At 42.5% G+C, this 21,386-nt stretch overlaps 1 protein-coding gene across 6 annotated transcripts in view; it reads right to left on the reverse strand.

Annotated features, from left to right (window-relative positions):
- The window catches only part of numbl (NUMB like endocytic adaptor protein), an 84,974-nt gene that overhangs the window by 13,355 nt on the left and 50,233 nt on the right, over positions 1–21,386 (reverse strand). For 3 of the 6 annotated variants that reach the window (XM_078167315.1, XM_033631801.2, XM_078167314.1), the window contains exons 2-4: positions 10,270–10,420; positions 3,995–4,069; positions 1,439–1,513 (exon numbers count right to left, since the gene is read on the reverse strand). In XM_078167315.1, coding sequence (XP_078023441.1) covers positions 1,439–1,513; positions 3,995–4,069; positions 10,270–10,395 — 276 coding nt within the window. In that variant the 5' untranslated portion in view covers positions 10,396–10,420. Of the gene's footprint in view, positions 1–1,438; positions 1,514–3,994; positions 4,070–10,269; positions 10,421–11,475; positions 11,635–14,696; positions 14,882–21,386 lie in introns of those variants that run through there. The other 3 variants (XM_078167316.1, XM_033631799.2, XM_033631800.2) reach the window with 3 other exon arrangements.

Consider the following 21,386-nt stretch of genomic DNA (forward strand, 5'->3'; position numbering starts at 1 on the left):
TTTTTTTTGAACGTGACGTTTAACTTGCTTGAAGTGGAAAATATGCCAGTAAATTAACTGTGCTTCTGTGGTTTTCATTAAAAGGTTCACAGAGTGGGTAAACGCTGAGCGCATGTGTCCAAATACAGGTCCAATTCATGTGAATGAAATACTTCCATACTTGCACCGGAATTATTTAGACAAAATGGTAAAGGAGGATAAAAAGAGGGGAAGTCACAACCATCTAGTGCAAACTAAGAAAACTGTTTACTCATGTCTTTGTTTTTTTATGTTAAAGGTGTTATAGATATTGACTCACTGTCAACTAATTCTGTCAAGTGTTGTTAATGTGCTAACTCCCTAACTAGCGCCAAGATGGTCTGATGGAGGATTATACATGGCCACCGTCTGTCGGTGTTAAGACTTATTTCTTCTCACACAGGCACAGAAAATATGTGCTGGTTGACCGTTGACTCTGCAGTGTGGTCCTGTGCAACTTTTTTGGCTGAGACACAGAGGCGTCGGGCAATGCAGCAAGGGGCCTTCGTCGCCGCTAGTTCTCTGAAGTTGGTTTAGTGTGTCTAGGCCATTGTAAGCACCAAGCCAGAGGTCATATTCATTGTAATAAAGGAACTATCATCCAATATTTTAACTCATTGTTGGTTTTGGGATTTTTAGACAGGAAGAAATTTCTAAGATATTGCCAGCCTTATCCTTTAATATGTTTAGATGAGATACATCACTGAAAGAAAGTAAAGAGGGGTATTAAAGTGGGGGAAGAGTTGGAGAGGTGAGGTCATGTGTGTGGCCTCTCAACATAAAAAAAGGAAAGCGAGAGAAAGAAGAGGCTGCTCCGTTGGGCTCTCCTCTCTCCTCTATTCTCTGCTGCTCTTTATTCTGCTCGGCTTTCAATAGAGCCACAGCGAGCTGCACTCACTCTGTAGGAGGCCTCCCTGGCCGCCAGACACTCCTCAAGTGCATGTGTGTGTGTCTGTGTTTACTTGATCTTCCCTCCCCCACTAAGCACCTTCAGCAAGAGACCATGAGTCACATATGTCAGCTCTGAAACTGAATACACACACACACACATACACATACAGGGGCCAAAACTAGCCTTGGAGCATCCAGACAGTAGGTGCATAGTGCATCCTTCTGTTGTCAGCCATAAGGTGGTGTCATCAAACTGGGACAGAATGCGACTTTTGTTGGTGGTCTGAAGATGGAAAACATCTATTTTTTTTCTTGCTATTTTATTGTTGTCAGAAACTGAGAATGAAGATGTATAAGGAATACCTGTGTGGTGTGTATTGTACGTGATTGCAGGACAAACACTTCCCCTCTTCCCCTCTTTGTCCTTGTTTCCAAGTGAGTGATGAGGTAGATACAAAGAGGAAACAGAGGGGATGATGATGGAACACAGAGATGGACTCAACACACACATAAAAATGTGTTTGCTTACCTTAGTTTTGTCATCCACCACCCTGAGTCCATCAGCTGAAACCCACAATACTGCCTTGACTGTCTTTTTCCCACTCTGGAAAGACAGAAAAAATAGCATTAAGTAATTTATTACTTCAGATGCTGGTGACCAAGTTATGTAGAAAAGGTATTTCAGTGGTTTCATCAGATGTTCCTTCATTCTCATAAAGGTGCGATCAACAAGCTACGAGTATGTAAAAGCGACTTTTACTACTACTCATGGTAATGTGAAGTGATCATTACATCCTTACAGCAGATGACGTAGTGGTAGGTTAAGAGCGGTGAGGTGGGCAGAGGTAAAAACTGTGCCAGCTGGCACTAAGACTCATTTCTCCAGAGGAGGGCACCAGGCAGAGCTAATAACACACTCAGCATGCGCCCGGCTAAAAATACATGGACTAAAAAAGCAACATCTCCATGTGAGCGTGGAAGCGTGTGTGTACGTGCATGTCTTCATGCGCACATGAGTCTGCATATGAGTTTGTGTGTAAGTAAGGGAAACAGAAAGCAGGAGCACTGCAGGAAATGACTTTGAAACCCACAGTGAAGCGACAAGGAGCCTCAATTTTTGCATAATCCCATTGAGAGGAAGACAGCAGGAGTGAGAACAGAGGTGAAGAAACTGAGAGTGATGGAGGGAAAAGAGCAGGGAAGGGGAGGAAAGCTAAATTGGGAGGTGGAGCGGGGGGAACAAAAGATAGGGATAGCTGGTAGAAAGTTTTCAGTGTGAGCAACTGCGGAGAGGTGATAACACCGCTAAGGAAAGATGCTGATGTAGATGGAAGATGGAAAAGAGTCGATCCGGTGGGGAGAATCAGAGGAGAGAAACAATGAAAGGAAACGGTGGTGAGAGGAGAAGGAGACTAGAGTGAATGTATGAAACTGGCCGTGATTCAGTTAACTCTCTGAGATTTTCTGACAAAGTGGTGCCTTTTGTTAAATAAAGTTACATTCCTACTTGGGGGAATCAGGTTTAAGATGAGTGCATGCTGACTATAGAAAATGTGCTGCTCTGCAGTTTTGTTGGGCAACCTGATTTTTATATGACAGTGAAGTTTAAAGGAGCATTATATTGGATTCATAAGATTTTGTAGCATCTAGTGGTGAGCATTGCAGACTCCGACTGGCTGAAACATCTCCTATGTGCCAAGTGTGAACTTCAGGAGGTTTTTACTGGGAGCTGAATTATCCACAGATGTCTCTTCCTCTCCAAAACAAATGAACCAATGGATTTAAATTGGTAAAAAGACTGAATAAAGTAGTTTTACATTGAAATTCAGTGTTTTTCCAATGCTGTTCTGCTCGTCACTGCTCTTCACCTACTACTGTGTGTTCACCTTTTTTTTGCCATAAGTCAAATTATCCACAGAGGTCTCTTCCTCTCCAAAACAAATAGCCAGGTGATTTAAACCAGTAAAAACACTAATAAAGCAGTTTCATTTTTAAAAAACTTTTTCTCCAACATTATTTGGCATGTCGGAGACAGGCTGCTGGCCTTGGACTTGCTTAAGTGTGTTTTCCTTTCATCGCACATAGCTGAAGATTCAGACGTTCAGGAGGTTTTTACCGAAAGCTGAATTAACCACAGAGGTCTCCTCCTCTTCAAAACAAATGGACCAGGTGATTTAACCCGGTTAAAACACTGAACAAAGCACTTAACATTAAAATCAGTGTTTTTCTGATGCTGGTTGGCTCGTCACAAAGGGGCTTCTAACTATGATGGCCAATGTGAAAACACAAATGACCCTATCTAGATTTGAGACTACTGTAGAAACATGGCAGTGCAACATGCCAGTCTCTGTAGACAAGGACCCACTTCCTCCTATAGATATCAACAGCACATTCTAAGGTAACAAAACCCTGACAAATCTTATTTTCAGGTGATGAGACACTAATGAAAAACATATTATATTATATTCCATTTCTGCCAATATATCCCCCTAAATCCAACACACTAGTCCTTTAATGCTGTTTCATCAAAAGAGCCCTGAGCAGAAAGCGACACAAACTCCGGTTTTCTTCACTGCTGAGTGTGTGTGGCTGTCTGACACTGGCCGGTCTGTGTCACTCTGTTCACACGCTCCCTGTCCGAATCCAGCTTCCCAGGGGGGCAGACTATGTGTGTGAGTATGTGTGTGTATCAGTGAGCATGTATATGTGTTTATGTTCTGCTCTCATGCACGTAGTGGGATTAGACAGACAGACAGACAGACGGACAGATATGGAAGAAGACCCACCAGGGAGGGCGAGGCGGGAGATGAAAGAGGTAAAGAAGAGAAAATAACAAGAAGGTAACTGCAGAAAGTATTGAACGTGTGTGTGTGTGTTTGTGTGTGTGTGAGTGGGTGTGGGTGTGGGTGTTATTGCACGAGCTTGGCACAACTGGGTCTATAATGTGCTCCAGTGAAGTTTGCAGATCCTTGGGGTGAGTATTTGTAACTGCCTCGGCACAATAAAATGAACCTCCAGTGCTGCAGCAGGGGAGGTGTGCGTGCATGTGTGTGAGTGTGAGAGAGAGTGTGTGTGGTATACTTACAACTTTAAGCTTCTTCACTGCCTCCTCGCATACATGCATCCCTCTCGACTCCTCCACCTCGACCAACCCCAGGTACTGCGGAGAAAAGAGAGCAGTGATATTACACAACAGACCCTGATTGTTATGAAGTTTTTGATTTCACAGTTTTCATGTTTTGGCTTTACTCTTCATCTCACTGTCACGCCAATAAAGCAGACTGAGCTGAAATGAAAACTATGTCAAGACAAACAAACAAAAAAAAAAAGAGACAAAGTGACATAAAAGCTACCAAAGCCTCATTAGTCCCGATCAGTATTTCTGAGTGCTACCAAATTGACAGAGAGAGTAGCTAATAGGCTCCCATACTGGATTTACGGCCGCAAGTTGCTGCTGATAATAAAGACAGGAGAGAGAGGGGAGGTCTGAAATAATTTATAGCCTCACATCCCCTTTTGTTGTCTCTCCAGTGCTCTGCTCTGTGGTGTACGGAGAGCCTACAGGGACACAATTAAAGCTCCCCGCTGTTCTGCCCTAGTCAGAAGCCAAGCGGTGAGGCAACAGGAAGTTTTAAGGAGAGCTCTGAGTTTTGTAGAGATTGGTCCCCAAACTGAAATACCTGTTGTAAACAATATGTGTGGCAGATTTATGAATGAGAGCGGAATTGCTTTACGCTCACAGAACACGAATAAACAGTTTTCAGAGCGATGTCATTTTTAGATACACACACATGCGGGGGGTAGAAAACAAACAGGGATTAATGAGTGAGAGCTTGTGAGGAGAGGAACATGAGAAGTCTTTTTTTGTTTTTAGAAAACTGCAAAAGTAATGGGTGGAAAATGTTCAAAGTGCATCATTATTAATTAGCATCTAGTCATCTGGTTAAAGCCCTGGATTCTGATGAGGTGGAGAACGGCTTTGTGAAGAAACTGGGGAGGAAAAAATGTCTATTTTAAAGTATAAGATGGCTCACACTGTTAATGTGTGTTTCTGACTGTTTAATGAATATTTTACTGGCAAGAACCACACCATCATTAAATTGCATTTTTACAGTTTTATTCAAGAGAAATGTGACTAATGTGCGAGGCTTGGATTGCTTGTAGTGTACAACAGCGGATCTGCCGTAGCACCCGGGTACCACGAATCCCCTCAGGACTCTACACAGAGGAGATGAAGAGAGGAAAAGAGAGGATGGGATTGGACAGTGGGACAAAGAATACAAGAGCGAATCAGGAGGAGTGGGTTAGTGGGTATATATGCAGGAGGGTAAAAGGTTGAGGTCTCGCCCTGCTCCTGAAATTCTGCTAGATAGCTCCGGTCCAAATATTTGGTGATCAGTTTGGCAACATGGTGACAGTCTGATGGTTTTGGATGAAAAACACATTGTAACAACTAGAGATGCTCCAGTATTGTATTTTCCTTCCCAGTACTGATTCTGATACCTGAACTTGCGTATCGGCCGATAACAAGTACCCATCAGACACCACATAAATAAATAACAGCTATACTACTAACCTGTACGGATGTGAACGGATTGTTACATTGCTGTGTGGCCTGGCTCAGGTTAAATCCTTTGTAAAACATGAACAACTACATACAGAGAATGACAGCACAGAAATAACCAGACTCCTGACATTTTGCTAACAGCTAACGTTGCATTATTTACCAGAAATCAATTCCTTGCTGCTCTCAAACAGTAGTTGCCAGTGGCTGCACAGCACAACCTGCTGTGTAGGCTATGAGGGTGGAGAAGAACTATCTATGAATCTATGGGAAAACTGCAGTTTTATCTGGGTGTAAAACTACTTTATCAATTAAGTATGTTGTATTGGATCCTTGTATAACGTATACCCCATCCAGCATTTTAGGCAGTATCACAGGCATTTCCAAAACTGGTATCAGTATTGGAACAACTCAAGTTACAACTCCTAATTTTTCAAAGAAACATGGCTGTATACACTGCTGTCATCTATGATGAGTTTTTAAACAGCGCCTGATCACATGGATCTCTCTGTGAACTGGCGTCCTGCTAGCTATTGTACAAGCGTTGGATAATAAACTGAACAATCTCCATGCCTGCATCAGTTTACAACAGAACATCAGAAATTGTAATATCCTTTGTTTCATCCAAAAATCCTGGACAGCACCATTCAACCAAGAGGCTCTTTTTCTGTATATCAGTCTGACAGAGCTGCTCTGTCGAAGGAAGCAGATGAAGTCTGTGCTTTATGGTGAATAAGGACTGGTGTGACAGTGGGAATGTGAGGTGCTGTCCTGTTCCTGCTCATCTGTAACAGGAAACCGATGGAATTGGGAGCCGGTGATGTTTTTATTCCCACAGCTGGGGAAATCACAAGTTCGCACCATTTTGGTATTCCTCTGTTTACCTACAGCAGCTGACGAGGGTGTGTCGTGAGCCTGAGCCGGTGTTCGCACTGTAGTAGGTATATATAGGGCTAGTACATCTTCTTCCTCACTAATAATAGCCTTCTGGTTCTCTGTTGGAAACAGCCGATGAAGTTTTCGTTAGCCGTTGCTATCCTGCGCACCTGCACGGCGCGGTGATGAACTGTCTAATTGATTTCTCTTAGCGTGCTGTCTTGCGGGCCTGCACGGCGGAGTGATACTGGCCAGAAAATAGTCCCAATTGATAGCAAGGTCTGACGTAATGCGAGGATGTTTTAAAATTATTGAAATAGTCTAACAAAACACATGCATACTTTTTTGTAGCTTAAAACCTTCTGGTTACGTGTCCCCCTTATATCTTAAGAACAACTTTTTCTCCGGTAAGCTACGGGCCATTTTAGGTCAATTGGTGACTCTAAATTGTCCGTAGGTGTGAATGTGAGTGTGAATGGTTGTCTGTCTCTATGTGTCAGCCCTGTGATAGTCTGGAGACCTGTCCAGGTTTCCCCTGCCTCTCGCCCAATGTCAGCTGGGATAGGCTCCAGCCCCCAGTGACCTCTGTTTCTCACTTGAATTTCAGGTGTCAGGTTAGCAAGCTAGAGCTGACAGGTGTCTATCAACGTGCTGTATGTGGTGAAAAAAGTTTTGGACACATGAGGATAAATGCCACATACAAGTTCAACTTCCATATCCAGAGGAAGTGAAGGTGGTGTGTGCGGAGCTGGTACAGAGAAAAAAAAAAGTATCATTCATCAAAAATCGAGGCAGGCCATTTTTCAGAACTTTCCAAACTCAGATTTTAGTTAACTTTTTTGTCCGCATTGAGCTCAAGAACGCAGTTTTCTTTCCTCTGGTACAGTTGAACCGCTCTGCTACAGCCATTAATAGTGCATGAGTCGTGAATACATTTGGAGTGAAAATGGAGAGAAAGAGATGTGAGAAAGAAAGATGAACAGAGGGACGAGAAGGAAAGAAAAGCTGCAATAAAGAGACTGAGAGGTTTTTTAGTGCTACCATCTCTCGCTGCAAAGCTCCAAGCTCCACTTCGCTGCCCATCTCATTGCGAACTCTGTGGAGCATTACCATCAGGACCATTTTCCATTAGCTCTCACGCTGCCTTTTCTTACACTCATCTCTGCCTTTGTTATCTTTCTCTCTCTACCTTGTATTTTTCTTTTGCTTTCTGGTTTCTTCATTCAGTCTGCAGCCTTTCTACCATCTCACCCCTCTTATCCAGTTCCATATCTCTGCGGCGCTCTCATTTCATATCTCACAATGTGTCTCCGTCCCCTCCGTGTGCCCTCATCCCTCACCCTGTCATCTCCTGTGGTCTCCTTAATCTACAACCCCACCTCGATGTCATTCCTCCCTCTCTGTCCTCCATCTCTTACTGTCATTGTCTCTCCAGCCCTTCAACAAATCACTTTGGTTCTCAGCAATAGGCAGACAGCACACACTCAGACTGGAGCTGGTTATCAGTAAATTGGGCCATCAGTAATTCCTCTTATATATTTATTTATTTGCTGATTGCAAATGAGGCACAGAGCTGAGAGCTAAGAGTCTGTACTTTGCTCAAGGGCAATTTAATTACCACATGGTTTCTATTTGGATGAAATGGTCTTCAGTCTTATTGAGATCAAAATGGGAATTTATTTGACATGTAATTTGATCACGTTGCCAATAACACAGGCAGCCAATACAAGAAGATCAATGGTATTCTGTTGCTTGTTGACCACAGGTTTACATGCACTTTGGTCATATTATGCTTACACGCAGAATGCACCAAGCTCTGCCATGTTTGTATGACTCATGTCAGTTTTGGGTGCATTGCCTTCCAGTGAGTTCATTGCAAACAAACTTTAAAATGCAAACATCAAAATGAAATCAGTTGTCTTGTATTTTTAAAGGAACAGTTCAACATTTTGTAAAATACTCTTAATTGTTTTCTTGGCGAGAGTTAGATGAAAAGATTGATACCAGTGTCATATCTGTACACTGAAAGCTACAGCCAGCAACCCATTAGCTTAGCTTAGCATAAAGAGCCAGGCTAGCTGCTTCCCCCTGTTTCCAGTCTTTATGCTAAGCTAAGATAAGTGCCTCCTGGATCCAACAAGCAAATATTCAAAAATGCCAAACTAATTTTAAAGGTACAGCGTGTAGGATTTAGGCGAATATATTGTCAGACATGGTATTTAATATCCATAACTATGTTTTCATTAGTGTATAATCACCTGAAAATGTGTTGGTTTCTTTTTTTACCTTGCCGCGGAAATACATGGGACACAGACGCAACACAACTTGTCGCAGTTCAAAAGTGGGTTGTGGGTCCCTTCTGAATGGACCGCAAGTGACTCGCATGTCTCACATTTGCAAAAAAAACAAACACATTTTTGTTTAAGTACAGTGAATTTCTGGCACAGAGCTTTTATTTTAAAGTCCCGTTTCCTGCTGTAGAGTGAGTTACTAACAGAAAGTTCCTTGACAGAGACAGCAAACTAGCTTGACGATATGGCCAAACGCAAGTATGACGCCGAATGTATCAAACTGTGTGGACCTTGAACTAATGACTAAGAAGAAATCTGGACCCCACGGCTGGACCAGTTGGGAACCACTGTGCTACAGCATGCCCGCAACAACGTACGTCATTTATAATCAGCTAAAGCTGCTACACTGACCACAGACGCCACGCTTGCCCACGCAGGCATTGCACAGCTCCTCTATTTTGTACGACTAGTCTATTCTTTTTTTCTCAGCGCACGGCTCTGCAGTCCTCCAACAGATAACAAATACACAGTATTATGTAAAAAACAAAAAACAAGCAAAATTTGTTTAAAAATGATTCACATAAATACCAGCGACAATGTGCAGCAGCAGGTGAACCTTGTGGGTGTTTTTACCTTTTACATTTAAATAAATCAATCAATCAAATCAGTGCATCCTGTCGTTAAAACAATCCAGTTAATTGATTCAGTACCGGTTAATAGAGCCAAACCCTGCATACACAACTGTATTATCTTTTGGCAAAAGTAAATACACTCCACAGTAAAGCTAGTTTATATCTACATACGGTGCGCGTCCTCTTCCATGGAGTTTACCATGTCGTTTTATAGATGTGAACAAACCAAACACTGGCTCTAGATAGGGACATTCACATTTTTGCATCGGCCACCTGAGTTCTCCGACACACCTGGCACTCGGGAGAAGTTTCAGTTGGTTGTAATCTGCAGCCTCACCACTAGATGTTGCTAAATCCTTCTCACTAGGCCTTTAAGAAAAGCAAAATAAAGCCAAGTCTAAACCCAAATCTCAGAAAATACCTTTTTTTTTTTTTAATTAAATAGGTTTTAAATATTAAACCATACATACACCTACATGTATGAGGTAAATGGACCATCTAAGGCAGCTTGGTCCAGAAGCAGAATCTGAGTTTGTTCTTCCTCTGTGATGTTCAAGGATACAGTTCTGCATAAATGAGGATCCAGCGAACCTGTAATTGTTCTTAAACAGGACGCACTGGCATGAGCTGTGATAAATGAACTGCGGTCTCGGCCTCAACCCAGAAAACTCTACCTTGCCCTTTTGCGTGGCCCTTTGAGTTATTCAGCCGAGGTTCATGTCACTATATACGCAGAGTGAAGTTACTCCTCGCCTAAAATGGGAGATTACATTCATGACCTTGTGACATTTTGACCGTTATGTTCAGTCATATATGTATGTATATATATATCCCTTGTTTATACTGACAAAACTTAATGATAATTATGGTGTTTACTGTGGTTATTTCAGACGTATGTTGTGAAATATTCCCTCTGGGAAAGAAACACATTGAAATATGACTGTTATATTACTCTGGCTAAGAATGGACTGGCACTGTAGCAGCTTTGGATATTCACCCGAACAGGGAAGTTGCATTTGCCCTTTCGTACAGCCTCCTCGTCTGCCTGCCACTGATGCGGTCTGCTGGCCTCTGGCACGTAGGTGGGCTTCTTCCTCCTCAGGCTCTGACGAAGCTTGTTCATCTCCGGGGTCACGTGCTCCCTGGTACTGTGGACAAAGAAAAGAGACGGTGGTTTAGTTGCATTGCTCAGCCTGCACAGCTGCATGTTAGCTCAGAAGATTTAAAAACACTGAAAAAATGGCAATCATCACAAGTAAGTGAATCTCTTTAACACACATTAAAACAAACAGCATTCAGTCACTGTCAATTTAACAGTAAGGCTCATTAAACGCTAATTAAATGCAACAAACTACAATTTAAAGAAATGCCACTTGAGAGCTTTGAACAGAAACTGTAGCCCTGTGTTTCACGCAGGATTATGAGTGAAGAGGGATGGATTTCATTGATTAGCTCAAGCTCATTATGCAGTAATCATCCCTAACAAGGCAGTCAGTGCATTAGCGTCATAAACGCCACGATGCCCCATTGATTCTCCATTCAGAGACAGGCTGTACAAATCACACAGGTAGAACGTTAACGCTAATGAACACAAAGCATAGGGTGTGCTTTCATCTCCCCAAGAAACATCAAGAACGCAGAGTGAATGCTGATCACCACACACACACACATGTGCACACACTCCAATCCTTCTCTGAGCACACACAATCCTCTCTGCGCTGCTTAATTAGACCATTCAGCCCGCTGGCCTGTTTAGCGATGCTAATTTCCCAGCACAATGAAACATGACGCCATCAAAACATAACCTGTTTAAAAATGATAATTACTGTTTTCATTCCTCCACAGTCACATCCCCCCTCAACAGAAGACCTGCAGTACAATAAAAACATCTCTCCTCGCGTGCGTCCTGCGTCTTCATCAAGACTGAGTTAACTGAATCATCAGCTCCTCTGTTATCACAAGTGTTACATCTGACTTTACTCCATCCAGACCTTTCACGCCTCTTTACAGGTTCCTTACTTTGAAGGCATTTTCTTCGTCTGATAAGAGACACACCAGCAAGCCTTACTTGCTTTTGCAGAATTCTTGCAAACACAGCACAGTCCAGAGCAAAGAAATGTCTCTCTTAGTCCCTCTCTGCTTCCATTCCTCCATATCTCTTTGGTTTATCTGAGCAAAGAATATACATGTATCATTTTCTTACCATGTGCTTGCCCCAAAGGTCGGTATCCTGGCCACAGGGCGTGAAAGCACACAAATATTACACTGAAGAAACATTAAATCCATATGGTAGCAGTGAAGCTGCTACTGAAGGGAAGAAATCTTCTCTCTGCTCTGCCTCACACAGCAAATACATATATATACACACAGACAGATACATCACTTCCCATAATCACTGCTGTGTTACTGGTAATAAGGCAGGCGTGCAGGAAGGGTGTATAATTACATGTTCCCGTGAATCTCACACACACACTGTGGCGTGTGTGTAACGAAGAGTATTCCAATGAAACAACCCGAGTGGCTTTACTCATCTCTGGCATGTGAGGCACGCATCCTCTGCCAAGCGCACTCATACACACACACATACACACACACAACACACACAGGCCCCTCTGCAGCTTGCTGCGCACACATGTCAAGGCTTGCGCCAGTCATTTCTGGGCGAAGCGCCATCTGACTGGCACCTGGATGGCAGCAGGTGTGAACTAGCTGGTGCATAATGCCCCACAAGGGAGGCGGAGTGGGGGGCGGTTACAGTAGAAGGGACAGGGTGGGGGAAAGGAGGCGCTAGTTGGGGAATACAGGATGCCCTGTAACTGCCCTCATATGGTTGGGGACAGCAGTAGAGGAGGAGGAGGAGGAGGAATGAGCGAATAATCATCTGATGCCAAGCCACAGGGGGAAAGGCAGGAAAACGAAATGATGTAAACTGAGGGTACTGGGACAAGTGAAAACTGACTGGAAGAAGTGTAAAGATGAAGAAACGAGGTGAGAATATCATTGCTGTCACATGAAATTATCATGCTAATCATCCAACAAAGCAGCTACCAGAGAATAAAAATCCACCTCATGCTGACGACACACTGTGCCAGCAAAAACAGAACCTTCCTATTATTTGTATACAGAATGATCCATTAACATCAATTTTCAGATCATTTATCTTTTAATTGAGAAAATCTAATAAACTAAATCATATTTATCCACTTAAGAGCGCAGACTTTCGTATTTTAAAGACAGAGTAGCGATGTCATGACACTAAAATGCCTTGAAAAATAACAATACTCAATACCATTTTCTATATCATGGGAAAATTGACAGCTATAACACAAAAAATATGGAGTAATGTTCTTGCCTTTATGAAAAGCATTCACCTGTTTATGCCGATGTTTCTCCATAATTACTACCATAAACAGACCTTAATTATTATGCTAATGAGGTAATTAATTTTGTACTGTAAAATTTTGTATTAATATTATTATTAATTATAGTTTCAATGTGTTGGAGCAAGTCGATACACAAAGAAAAGAGGTGGAGGAGTGAAACAGGGAAGAAGGGGAAAAAAACAAGGTGAGGAAATTGATATTGTGACACACCCAATTATCCTGTCTCACAGCCATCAGTCATCCTGCTTTAATTAAATGGAGATATAGTGGGGTTAAGTGGTTTGACACGAAGATTAATAAGCCAGCTGACTAGAAGGAGGGAAACCAGACGAGGACAGACAGAGACAGACCAACAACAACACTGTCATACATTTATGCTCTACCTTTAAAGGTAGTGCAGACTTTGACAGGGAATCTGGCTTTAGTAATGTATAAAAAAAAAAAAAATATTAACTCTGTGTCTTAAAACAAACTTTGGGAAATACGCTTATTTGAGGGAGTTGGATTAGATTTCCCCCCAAATTGTAAATTGTTGCTGTTATGGCCGCAGCTGACTTAACCCTTTCTGTACCATGTTTAGGATGTGGTCCCCTGCACCTGATAGGCTGAGCTGCTGGCCTTCCCCAGGCCGACAAGTCTGGCCTCTGTCATCCAAACGGGGGAACTCAGCACCCAGAATCTACAAATGCCTGCCCAGCTTGGTAGCCAGACAACTGGAACTCTTCACATGACCAATGCGCTGATGGCAATAAACAAAGAAACAGTCCCGAGCGATTGTAAGGAGGCAGATTGGGGTGGTGGATGAGCCAAAAAGAAACAGACCTCTGCCTGTGACATTCCCCTGGAGTCTCATGTTCAGATCTGTGTGAAATTCAAGTGAACTGTGAGTCATTTTAAGGCATGTTTCTCTTCCTAAACCTAACCTCCGTAGCTTACTGTTAATTGCGTGATCGGCAAGATGCAGTGATGCAAGATCACAAAATACTGTCTTCCCTCTGCCCAACCAGCACTCGAACATTGATTCAAAGTAGTCTAGTTTGAAAGAGAGACTGATTAACTAAGATACATAAAAAGTTTTCACAGGCCTCCATGCTGCTTTCTTCTGTTTACCATAATTACGTGACTGTTCAGTATATTATACCAACAATTCATTTAGAATACGTTGAAAATTATTAATGTATTTTGGAAAGATTTCTTTTAAAACTGAGATATAACATGTTAATTAGTGAACTCCAGAGGTGCTGGACGGAGCCAGGCTAGTTGTTTCCCCCTGTTTTCAGGCTTTACGCTAAGCTAAGCTAAGCTAAGCTAAGCTAAGCTAACCTAACCTGCTGCCGGCTGTAGCTTTACATTTACTAGACAGATATGAGAGTGGTATCAAACTTGTCAACTCTGCCAGAAAAAAACACAGGCGTATTCCCCAGAATGTCAAGAAGAAAGAAGAAAGAAATGGGTTCCAAAATATATTCAGATGACACTGTGGAAAGTGTTTCTTTCATTTGTACGGGCGGTATGAAGTCCATGATGTATGTACCATGGCTGGAGGACAGAGAACATGACATAAGCCAGACTGCAGTGAAAACACAAGTGGAAACAAGTTGATAGTCCGCCTCTTGCTGAGCGGCGCAGTGTGAAATGAACTGGAATCTGGTAGTAAACCCTCTTTGATGGAGAGACACATTAGGGTGGAGACATTACCCAGCATGCAACACATGAAGGCCTCGCATAGCTGTGACCTCACCCCGCACAACAAGAACCATCTGCACGAGTGAAACAGAGACAAGAGACAGACAGAGGGGGCGAGCAGGCAGGCAGGGAGGCGAGGATGGAAAACATCACAATAAATCTATAAATCACCGGCACAAATGAAGTCCCCGCTCTCGTCATAAACCCACGCAAAACTTATGAGCACTCCAGCGCAGACTACACAAAACAAGAGGCCTGCTGCCAAAAAACACATAGTTGTTTCGCATCCAGTGTTTGAGTTAGCAGACATCTGGAATGTATTGTTGCAGCGGAGGTGGCAGGAGAGACGACTTACGATCATACGATGTTAGGTCGTAGACTTTTAAGTCTGTTCACCTGGGTTGACCCCCCCTTCATCGCAGCTTCCTTTCCAGACCCTCCCTATTCTTCTTCTTCGCTGGTGTTTATGCTCCAGGTCTCCCCTTTGCTCTGCTCGTGCCCCAAAGACGTCAACAACGGATGCAAAAATGGATCCCGAAGTTGAATGTCTGCAGCTCTGGTGATGTGAATGTGAGGAAATGGGTTTCACAGTGATGAATTTAGAGAGAAAGATTCGCCTACACGTACAGACTAATAAAATGCAGAGGAAAGTATTTCAACATATTTGCTCCGGCTTGTTAAGTTGGTATTTTAACTGTTAGTAATTTGGGACAATCGTCACTAACAGTGTGTGTCGGTGATCCAGTTTCTTAGCTTGTGTTTGAAGTGTTAGAAAGTTAATGTGCATGTCAGTCTGCATTCATATGTGTGTGTGTCACCTCTGTGTTCCCCGCACATAATCTATGTTAAGACTGCATGAACTCATGTGTGTCCAGCTGTGTTTTGTGCTTGCCAGATGTGAGTCTGATTGATATCTTTGGCACTCTCCCTCTCTTTCACACACACACACACACACACACACACTCCTGTACACACACATTTTTACACACACACACACGCATCGTTCCTCCCTGATCCAGATGTTCTGTGTTCAACAGCGGCTCAGAGATTTTGGCAAAACGGGACACACTCCTCCCTCACACTTCTTCCCAACCAGATGCTCACAAAACACACCTCGTACGGGGAGGGAGACAGAGGAGGAGGAGGAGGAGTGATGTTGCCCCACACACACACATGTAACACAAACACACACAGTGAGTCATTGCCACCTCGCATTACGGTAAGCCATATGTCTGTGGAGCTCCGGAGAGACAAGGAGGGGACAGCGAGAGGCGGAGCAAGTGTTCAAGTGTGTATGTGTGTGTGTGTGTGTGTGTAGGGGATTGTCTCGGCTTAGTCATTGAGCTGACCACTTTATATGGACACGATGTACCTCTCTGTTTCCTTCTCTCTGTTCCGCTGAATTCAAGTTGTGACTTATTGGCTGAACAGCTGAGAAGCTGGTGTGTTTTGCAAAAGCATCCACCGTGACTGACTGAGAACATTTAAAGTCATAATGGCAGAAAAAACACCAAAGATCAGCGTTACTATAGCTACAGTGCAAAATGATTGTTGTACTGTTTCAGGATTGAACTTTATGGCTTGTTTATCTAAACCATTTTACACCAGCACCATCTGACAGGCATAAACGCGTTTAGCAGCAAAAACACAGAGAGAATTTTTGTTCCAGACAGAAGCCACAGAAATATGGTGGCATTCATTCATTTTCCATAACAGCTTCATGGTTGCAGAGTTGCTGGAGCCTATCCCAGCTGTCACTGGGCGAGAGGCGGGGTACACACTGAACAGGTCGCCAGACTATCACAGGGCTGACACATAGAGAAACACAGACAAGCACTCACGATCACATTCACACCTACAGGCAGTTTAAAGTCACCAGTTAACCTAACCTGCATGTCTCTTGAAAACCCATGCTAACATGGAGAGAAAATGCAAACACATGAAGAGCGCAGCCAACTGGCCGGTTTGATCCTGGAACCCTCTTGTTTTGAGGCGACAGTGCTAATCACTGCACTCACCTGCTGCCAATATGAAAACATCTCTTTCTGAAATTATTTCAACATGTTAAAGACAATTTTGTAGTTTCTATCATATACCCCTTTTCCAACAAAATTAGCACATTTATGTGGGTTTTTCAAAAACGGGTGACCCCACTAAAACTAGTTTATAGACTCCTTTCCCATTGCCATTTTTCGACATCACAGACAGGCCAGGAAACTGGTAGGTAAACAGTTAATAATAAAATCTATGGTAAACAGTAGAAAGCAGGATGGCGACTTGCAAAAACTTCACTTCTTTTTATATATCTTGCACTTATTCAGTCTCTCTTTCAAATTCAGTACAGACTCATTTAGATCGGTATTTTGTGGTGGCATGTTATTGCATCTCGCCGGCTAAGGGGCTAAAATTAGCACGTTCACCTGGGTGTTGTGTTTCCATCAGTGCCGATCAGAGCCAGAGCTGATAGAGTCATTTGACCCAGGTGTGAATGCCAATTCCATTGCATTAAAAAGCCAGATGTTAGCAGATGTTAGCAGGTTTTTTGTGCAGTGGAAAACCGTGATCCGATCAAAGTTCTTCTGTCTGTAATTTATTTTGTGAAGTGATGTAACAAAAAACTGCTCTATAGAAAACTCTAAAACAATCACTCGTTACACATGACAGTACCACTTTCTAATAAAATATTTATGAACATTTTAGGAGTTGTATCAAATGTCTTATCTGTAGTAAATTAATCATTAACTCAACATTTATAGATCAGTTATAAGACATCAGTAAGAAGAACATTTGGGGCGGAGTGTTGGCCTATGGGTCGAGGCACTGGCTAAGGACATTTGCTCCATGTTATTCTCCAACTCTGTGTCCTCTCTCTCTCCACCGCCGCTGCCAAATAAAGACATAAAAATGTTCCCAAAAACGAATAAATTCATAAAATAAAACTGAAAAACCTTCAGGATGCCAGGTTGTGAAAACTCTCTTAGACTAGTTGGACTGTTTGGACGCTTGCTCTCTGGAAAAGGACAAAATTCCACTTATTAAAATGTTATTGACATCTTCAACGTAATACTAGTGAATGAACAGATAAATAAATATTTTATTTTCATGTCTTTTCAAGTCATTTACACGAGCCACCTCTCATGAGATTATTCAGACACATTTACCAACAACAAACCAAACATTCCTGAATGTTAACTCACTATCTTCCAGCAGCACAATACATAAACATCATCCAGAAACAAACATCACCATGCAAAAAAAAGACATAAACCTCCCAAAACCAAAGCTTCAACAGACATCCCACAACTGAAATATAAAGTACAGTACTACTACTATGTCTTAGTCGCAGGAGAAACAGCAGCCGAAGACATTTTCACAACCCTAAATGTGTTAACTGTCTGTGACTTTCATTGTTGCTGTTTCTTGACTTGTTGAAAGTTAATTTTTTCTTCACTTTTCAGCTTCATCAGCTTTGTAATAGATTACCTAACTCCATCTCAAACACACACACTCACACACAAAAGGCTCCCCATCCATTCATTTTTACGACCAGCTTTAAATGTCACTTCAATGGTGATTCATCTCTGGGCTAATAAGAGACAATATGCAAACATGTAGTTAATAGAATTAAATCAAAAGCACATTAGACACAGGCACATTGAGCTGACACACACACACAAACACACACACACACACACACACACACACACACACACAGAAAACTGACCCATTTTCTGGGCCCCGCAGACTTCGACTGACACTGACTGACCCGAATAGGGACAGCGACTCTTACTATCATCCAAAATTCTCTCTTCCTCTTTCTCTCCCTCTCCCGCACACACAACAAGTGACAGGTGGTCTGTGTTTGTGTGTGTGATTAAAAACAAAGGAGTGTGACGTGACGGAGATAAACCAGGGCACTTGTGTTTAGACTGGAGCCTGACCCAGGACAGGACGGCCTTATTCATTACAGTGGTTCATGAGGCTGTGGAGGAGTGTGTATGGGTGTGACAGAGTGACAGACGGAGAGTGCGCTACGTGCTCCTCCAAGGTCTTCCTTCCTGAAAATAACTACAAATAGATCATTTTAACGTCTGATTTTGACAGACAGATTGCTGCAGCACAAGCACTGCTACATACACAGATTTCCATAAAACATAAACACACAATTCAGTGTGAAATGAGACCAAGACTTTTGTTTTCTTACTCGCAGTTCGGAGAGAATATTGATATCAATTTAATCAGTGATGAGCAGTGCTGTAAAAATGAGACTTTGAGTTGAGTCAGACTATGACTGTGACACTTGACTTACAGTAGCTTCTGACACTGAGACATGAGACTCGCTAAAGATTTGATCTGAAGGCAAAGACATTTGCAAGTCTTGTGTTTCAGCCGCTAAATTCCCTGAACAATGAAAAATAAATAAGACAGCTTCAAACAGCCCTTGTAGTGCTCAATATTTTATTGTCAGCTAAATAATTATTGAGCCGTGTAAAAACATTTTTGACACAGCTCTGAAAGATGATTTATTAAATGTGTTGTGTTTTGGCATCTTAGCATTCAGAGATCAGAGAGACTTAAAATGCTGAAACATACTTTTGATGTTTAGTGCAGAGGTTATTTTTTTAGCCTAGCTTAGCTCAAGGACTGAAAACAGAGGGAAATAGCTCAGTTCTGTCATAACACGCCTCCCAACAACTTCATAAATACAACATATCCTCAAACAACAGCTCATATGATATCCTTTGAAATAGCGGCCCAAAAAAATAAAGACGTTATCCTTAAAAGTAAAGTTACTATAGTTAGCCAGGTGGTCCTGCTGGAATTGACTATGCCCTGGCATTTGAGAGGAGGAAGGTCAAGTACGAGGAGCTCACAGGTGAATGCCGAAGCAATGGATGGAAAACCTGATGCTGCCCCATCAAGGTCGGCTGCCGAGGATTTGCAAGCCAGTCGTTCTACAGGGCCTTCAAGTTGCTGGGGATAAAAGGACTGCACAGCAAGAGAGCCATCAGGAACATCACAGATGCTACTGAGAGCCAGTGATCCATGGTCCACACTATCTACCTAGACACATGCCAGGGTCTGATCAACCCTAACTGGGTTGCCTGGGCAAGGGTATACAATGTTGAAAGACCTGAAACACCCAATGACCCCAGGTTATGTCACTGATGATGTGTCTAGGTTGCATCTAAAGGTGTGTGTAAAATCAATCAGGCTTAGGAGAAGAAACATGTTGACGAAATGCCTTAAAATTCACATGGTTTCGAACATCGGCCTCCTGGGGAAAGTCCTGTGTTCTGTGACCCATCGCCCACTCCAACCTAAACCTGCCTCAGCTTCCTTCTTTACACCCATCTGCACATTGTTATCACAGCCTTCCAAAACACATGGGTTATGCACGAATTACTGGCTCATGTTTATGTGGGATATGTATGAATTTTGGCACATTATTTTTGCGGGAAAATGTACGAACAGTGCATGAGAGCAACCTTAAAAAATCACACATAGGCTTGACATTGTATTTTGTATGTTAAACAGAAGTAGGATAAAACTTAAGATGTGTCCTCATCGGCTTTGAAAACAAGTTAAGACAATACAACATGTTCATAAGAATGTTTTGAAGTTAAGGTAAGGTTGATTTCTGTCTTGCAAGCCAGCTGTCTCGCCGTGCTGGAAGTTGATGCTGAGTGCAAAGTCTAAAAGCGTCCTGGACCAATGAACACGCAAAGATGGAATTGATGTCAATGTTCTTTTCTGATGACTTATTTAAACCCTAAAACGGACAAAGAGTTACGCCCAGCTAAAAATAACATCAAAACACAGCTGATTATAATATGGTCTGTAACTCTGCTGTTGATCATCAGACAGCCACTCAACCAAATCAGACGGGTTACAGAGCAGACGGGCGGTGTGATGAAATTTTCCACGTCAATATCTCAGCTGGAAAACAACACAACCCCACCAATCATTCAGTCACTGCATCAATCATCACCACAGAAACTGAGGAAACATCACAGCCGAAATAAAGTCATGAAAACCGCAATCCCTTGGGTGCAGCGGCTACAGTGAGCAAACATAAAGAAGTCGCAGCACGTACAGATCGGTGAAGAGCTGCTCCGGTACAGCGTGTAGGTGGCTTATGAAGCATACTTTTCGGTAAGTGAGGAGGCAAACGCAGCCGTATTGCATCAGTAATGCTCCTTTCTGTCGAGATTAGGAGTGTGTGTGAGTGTGTGCGGACTGATGTACGGTGACAGCTGAGGCAGAGCCATGTGTTTAACCATCGGCCTGACACCTACTTGTCTCTGTCAGTCTCTTTCTGTCTGTCTCCTACACACACACACACACACACACACACACACACACACACACACACACACACACACGCACACACACTCTCTCACACACACACACACACATATGCCTCAGCTTGCTCCATAAAGCAGGTCCACTCTATAAAAAGGGGTATGTGAGTTCATACATCTCTTTGGCACTGAAATTCAGGGCTAATCCACGATCCATAGTCATTTGTAATGCAGTCAATACTGCTCATAACATAATATATAACAGTGGTATGTCCTTGAATGATTTTCTATACTGTAAAATTCATTATTAATGAAGTCAATTTTGTTTGCTTGCACTTAGATTTCCCAGTGTGCCTCCTGTACTGTGTGTGGGGTTAATAATTTCTAAATGTAACAAAGAAAAAAGCCAATAAAAATGTTTAAAATAGAAGAGGTACACTCACTGTCTGTGTCTAAATTTATTGTCAGCAAATGACTGAACATCCAGCAGCACACGGGCACGGAGAAACTTAATTTATTTTGATTTCCATGTGAGGAAATAGCACTGCAAAGTCATTTCTCGCTACATTTGACTCAGCAAGGAGGCTGCGAACGTGACAGAAATTTGTCACAACTGAGGTGAAGGCTCTGAGAGCTTGGAAGAAATGCAATGGTGACTCCAGCAAACCATAATAAACTCAATTATTTCTTCATCAACAAACAAGCGCTGTTGAAATTTTTACTCTACCAATTCATTTCCA

Source organism: Epinephelus lanceolatus, chromosome 4, assembly GCF_041903045.1.
Source record: "Epinephelus lanceolatus isolate andai-2023 chromosome 4, ASM4190304v1, whole genome shotgun sequence".
Classification (NCBI taxonomy): Eukaryota; Metazoa; Chordata; class Actinopteri; order Perciformes; family Serranidae; genus Epinephelus; species Epinephelus lanceolatus.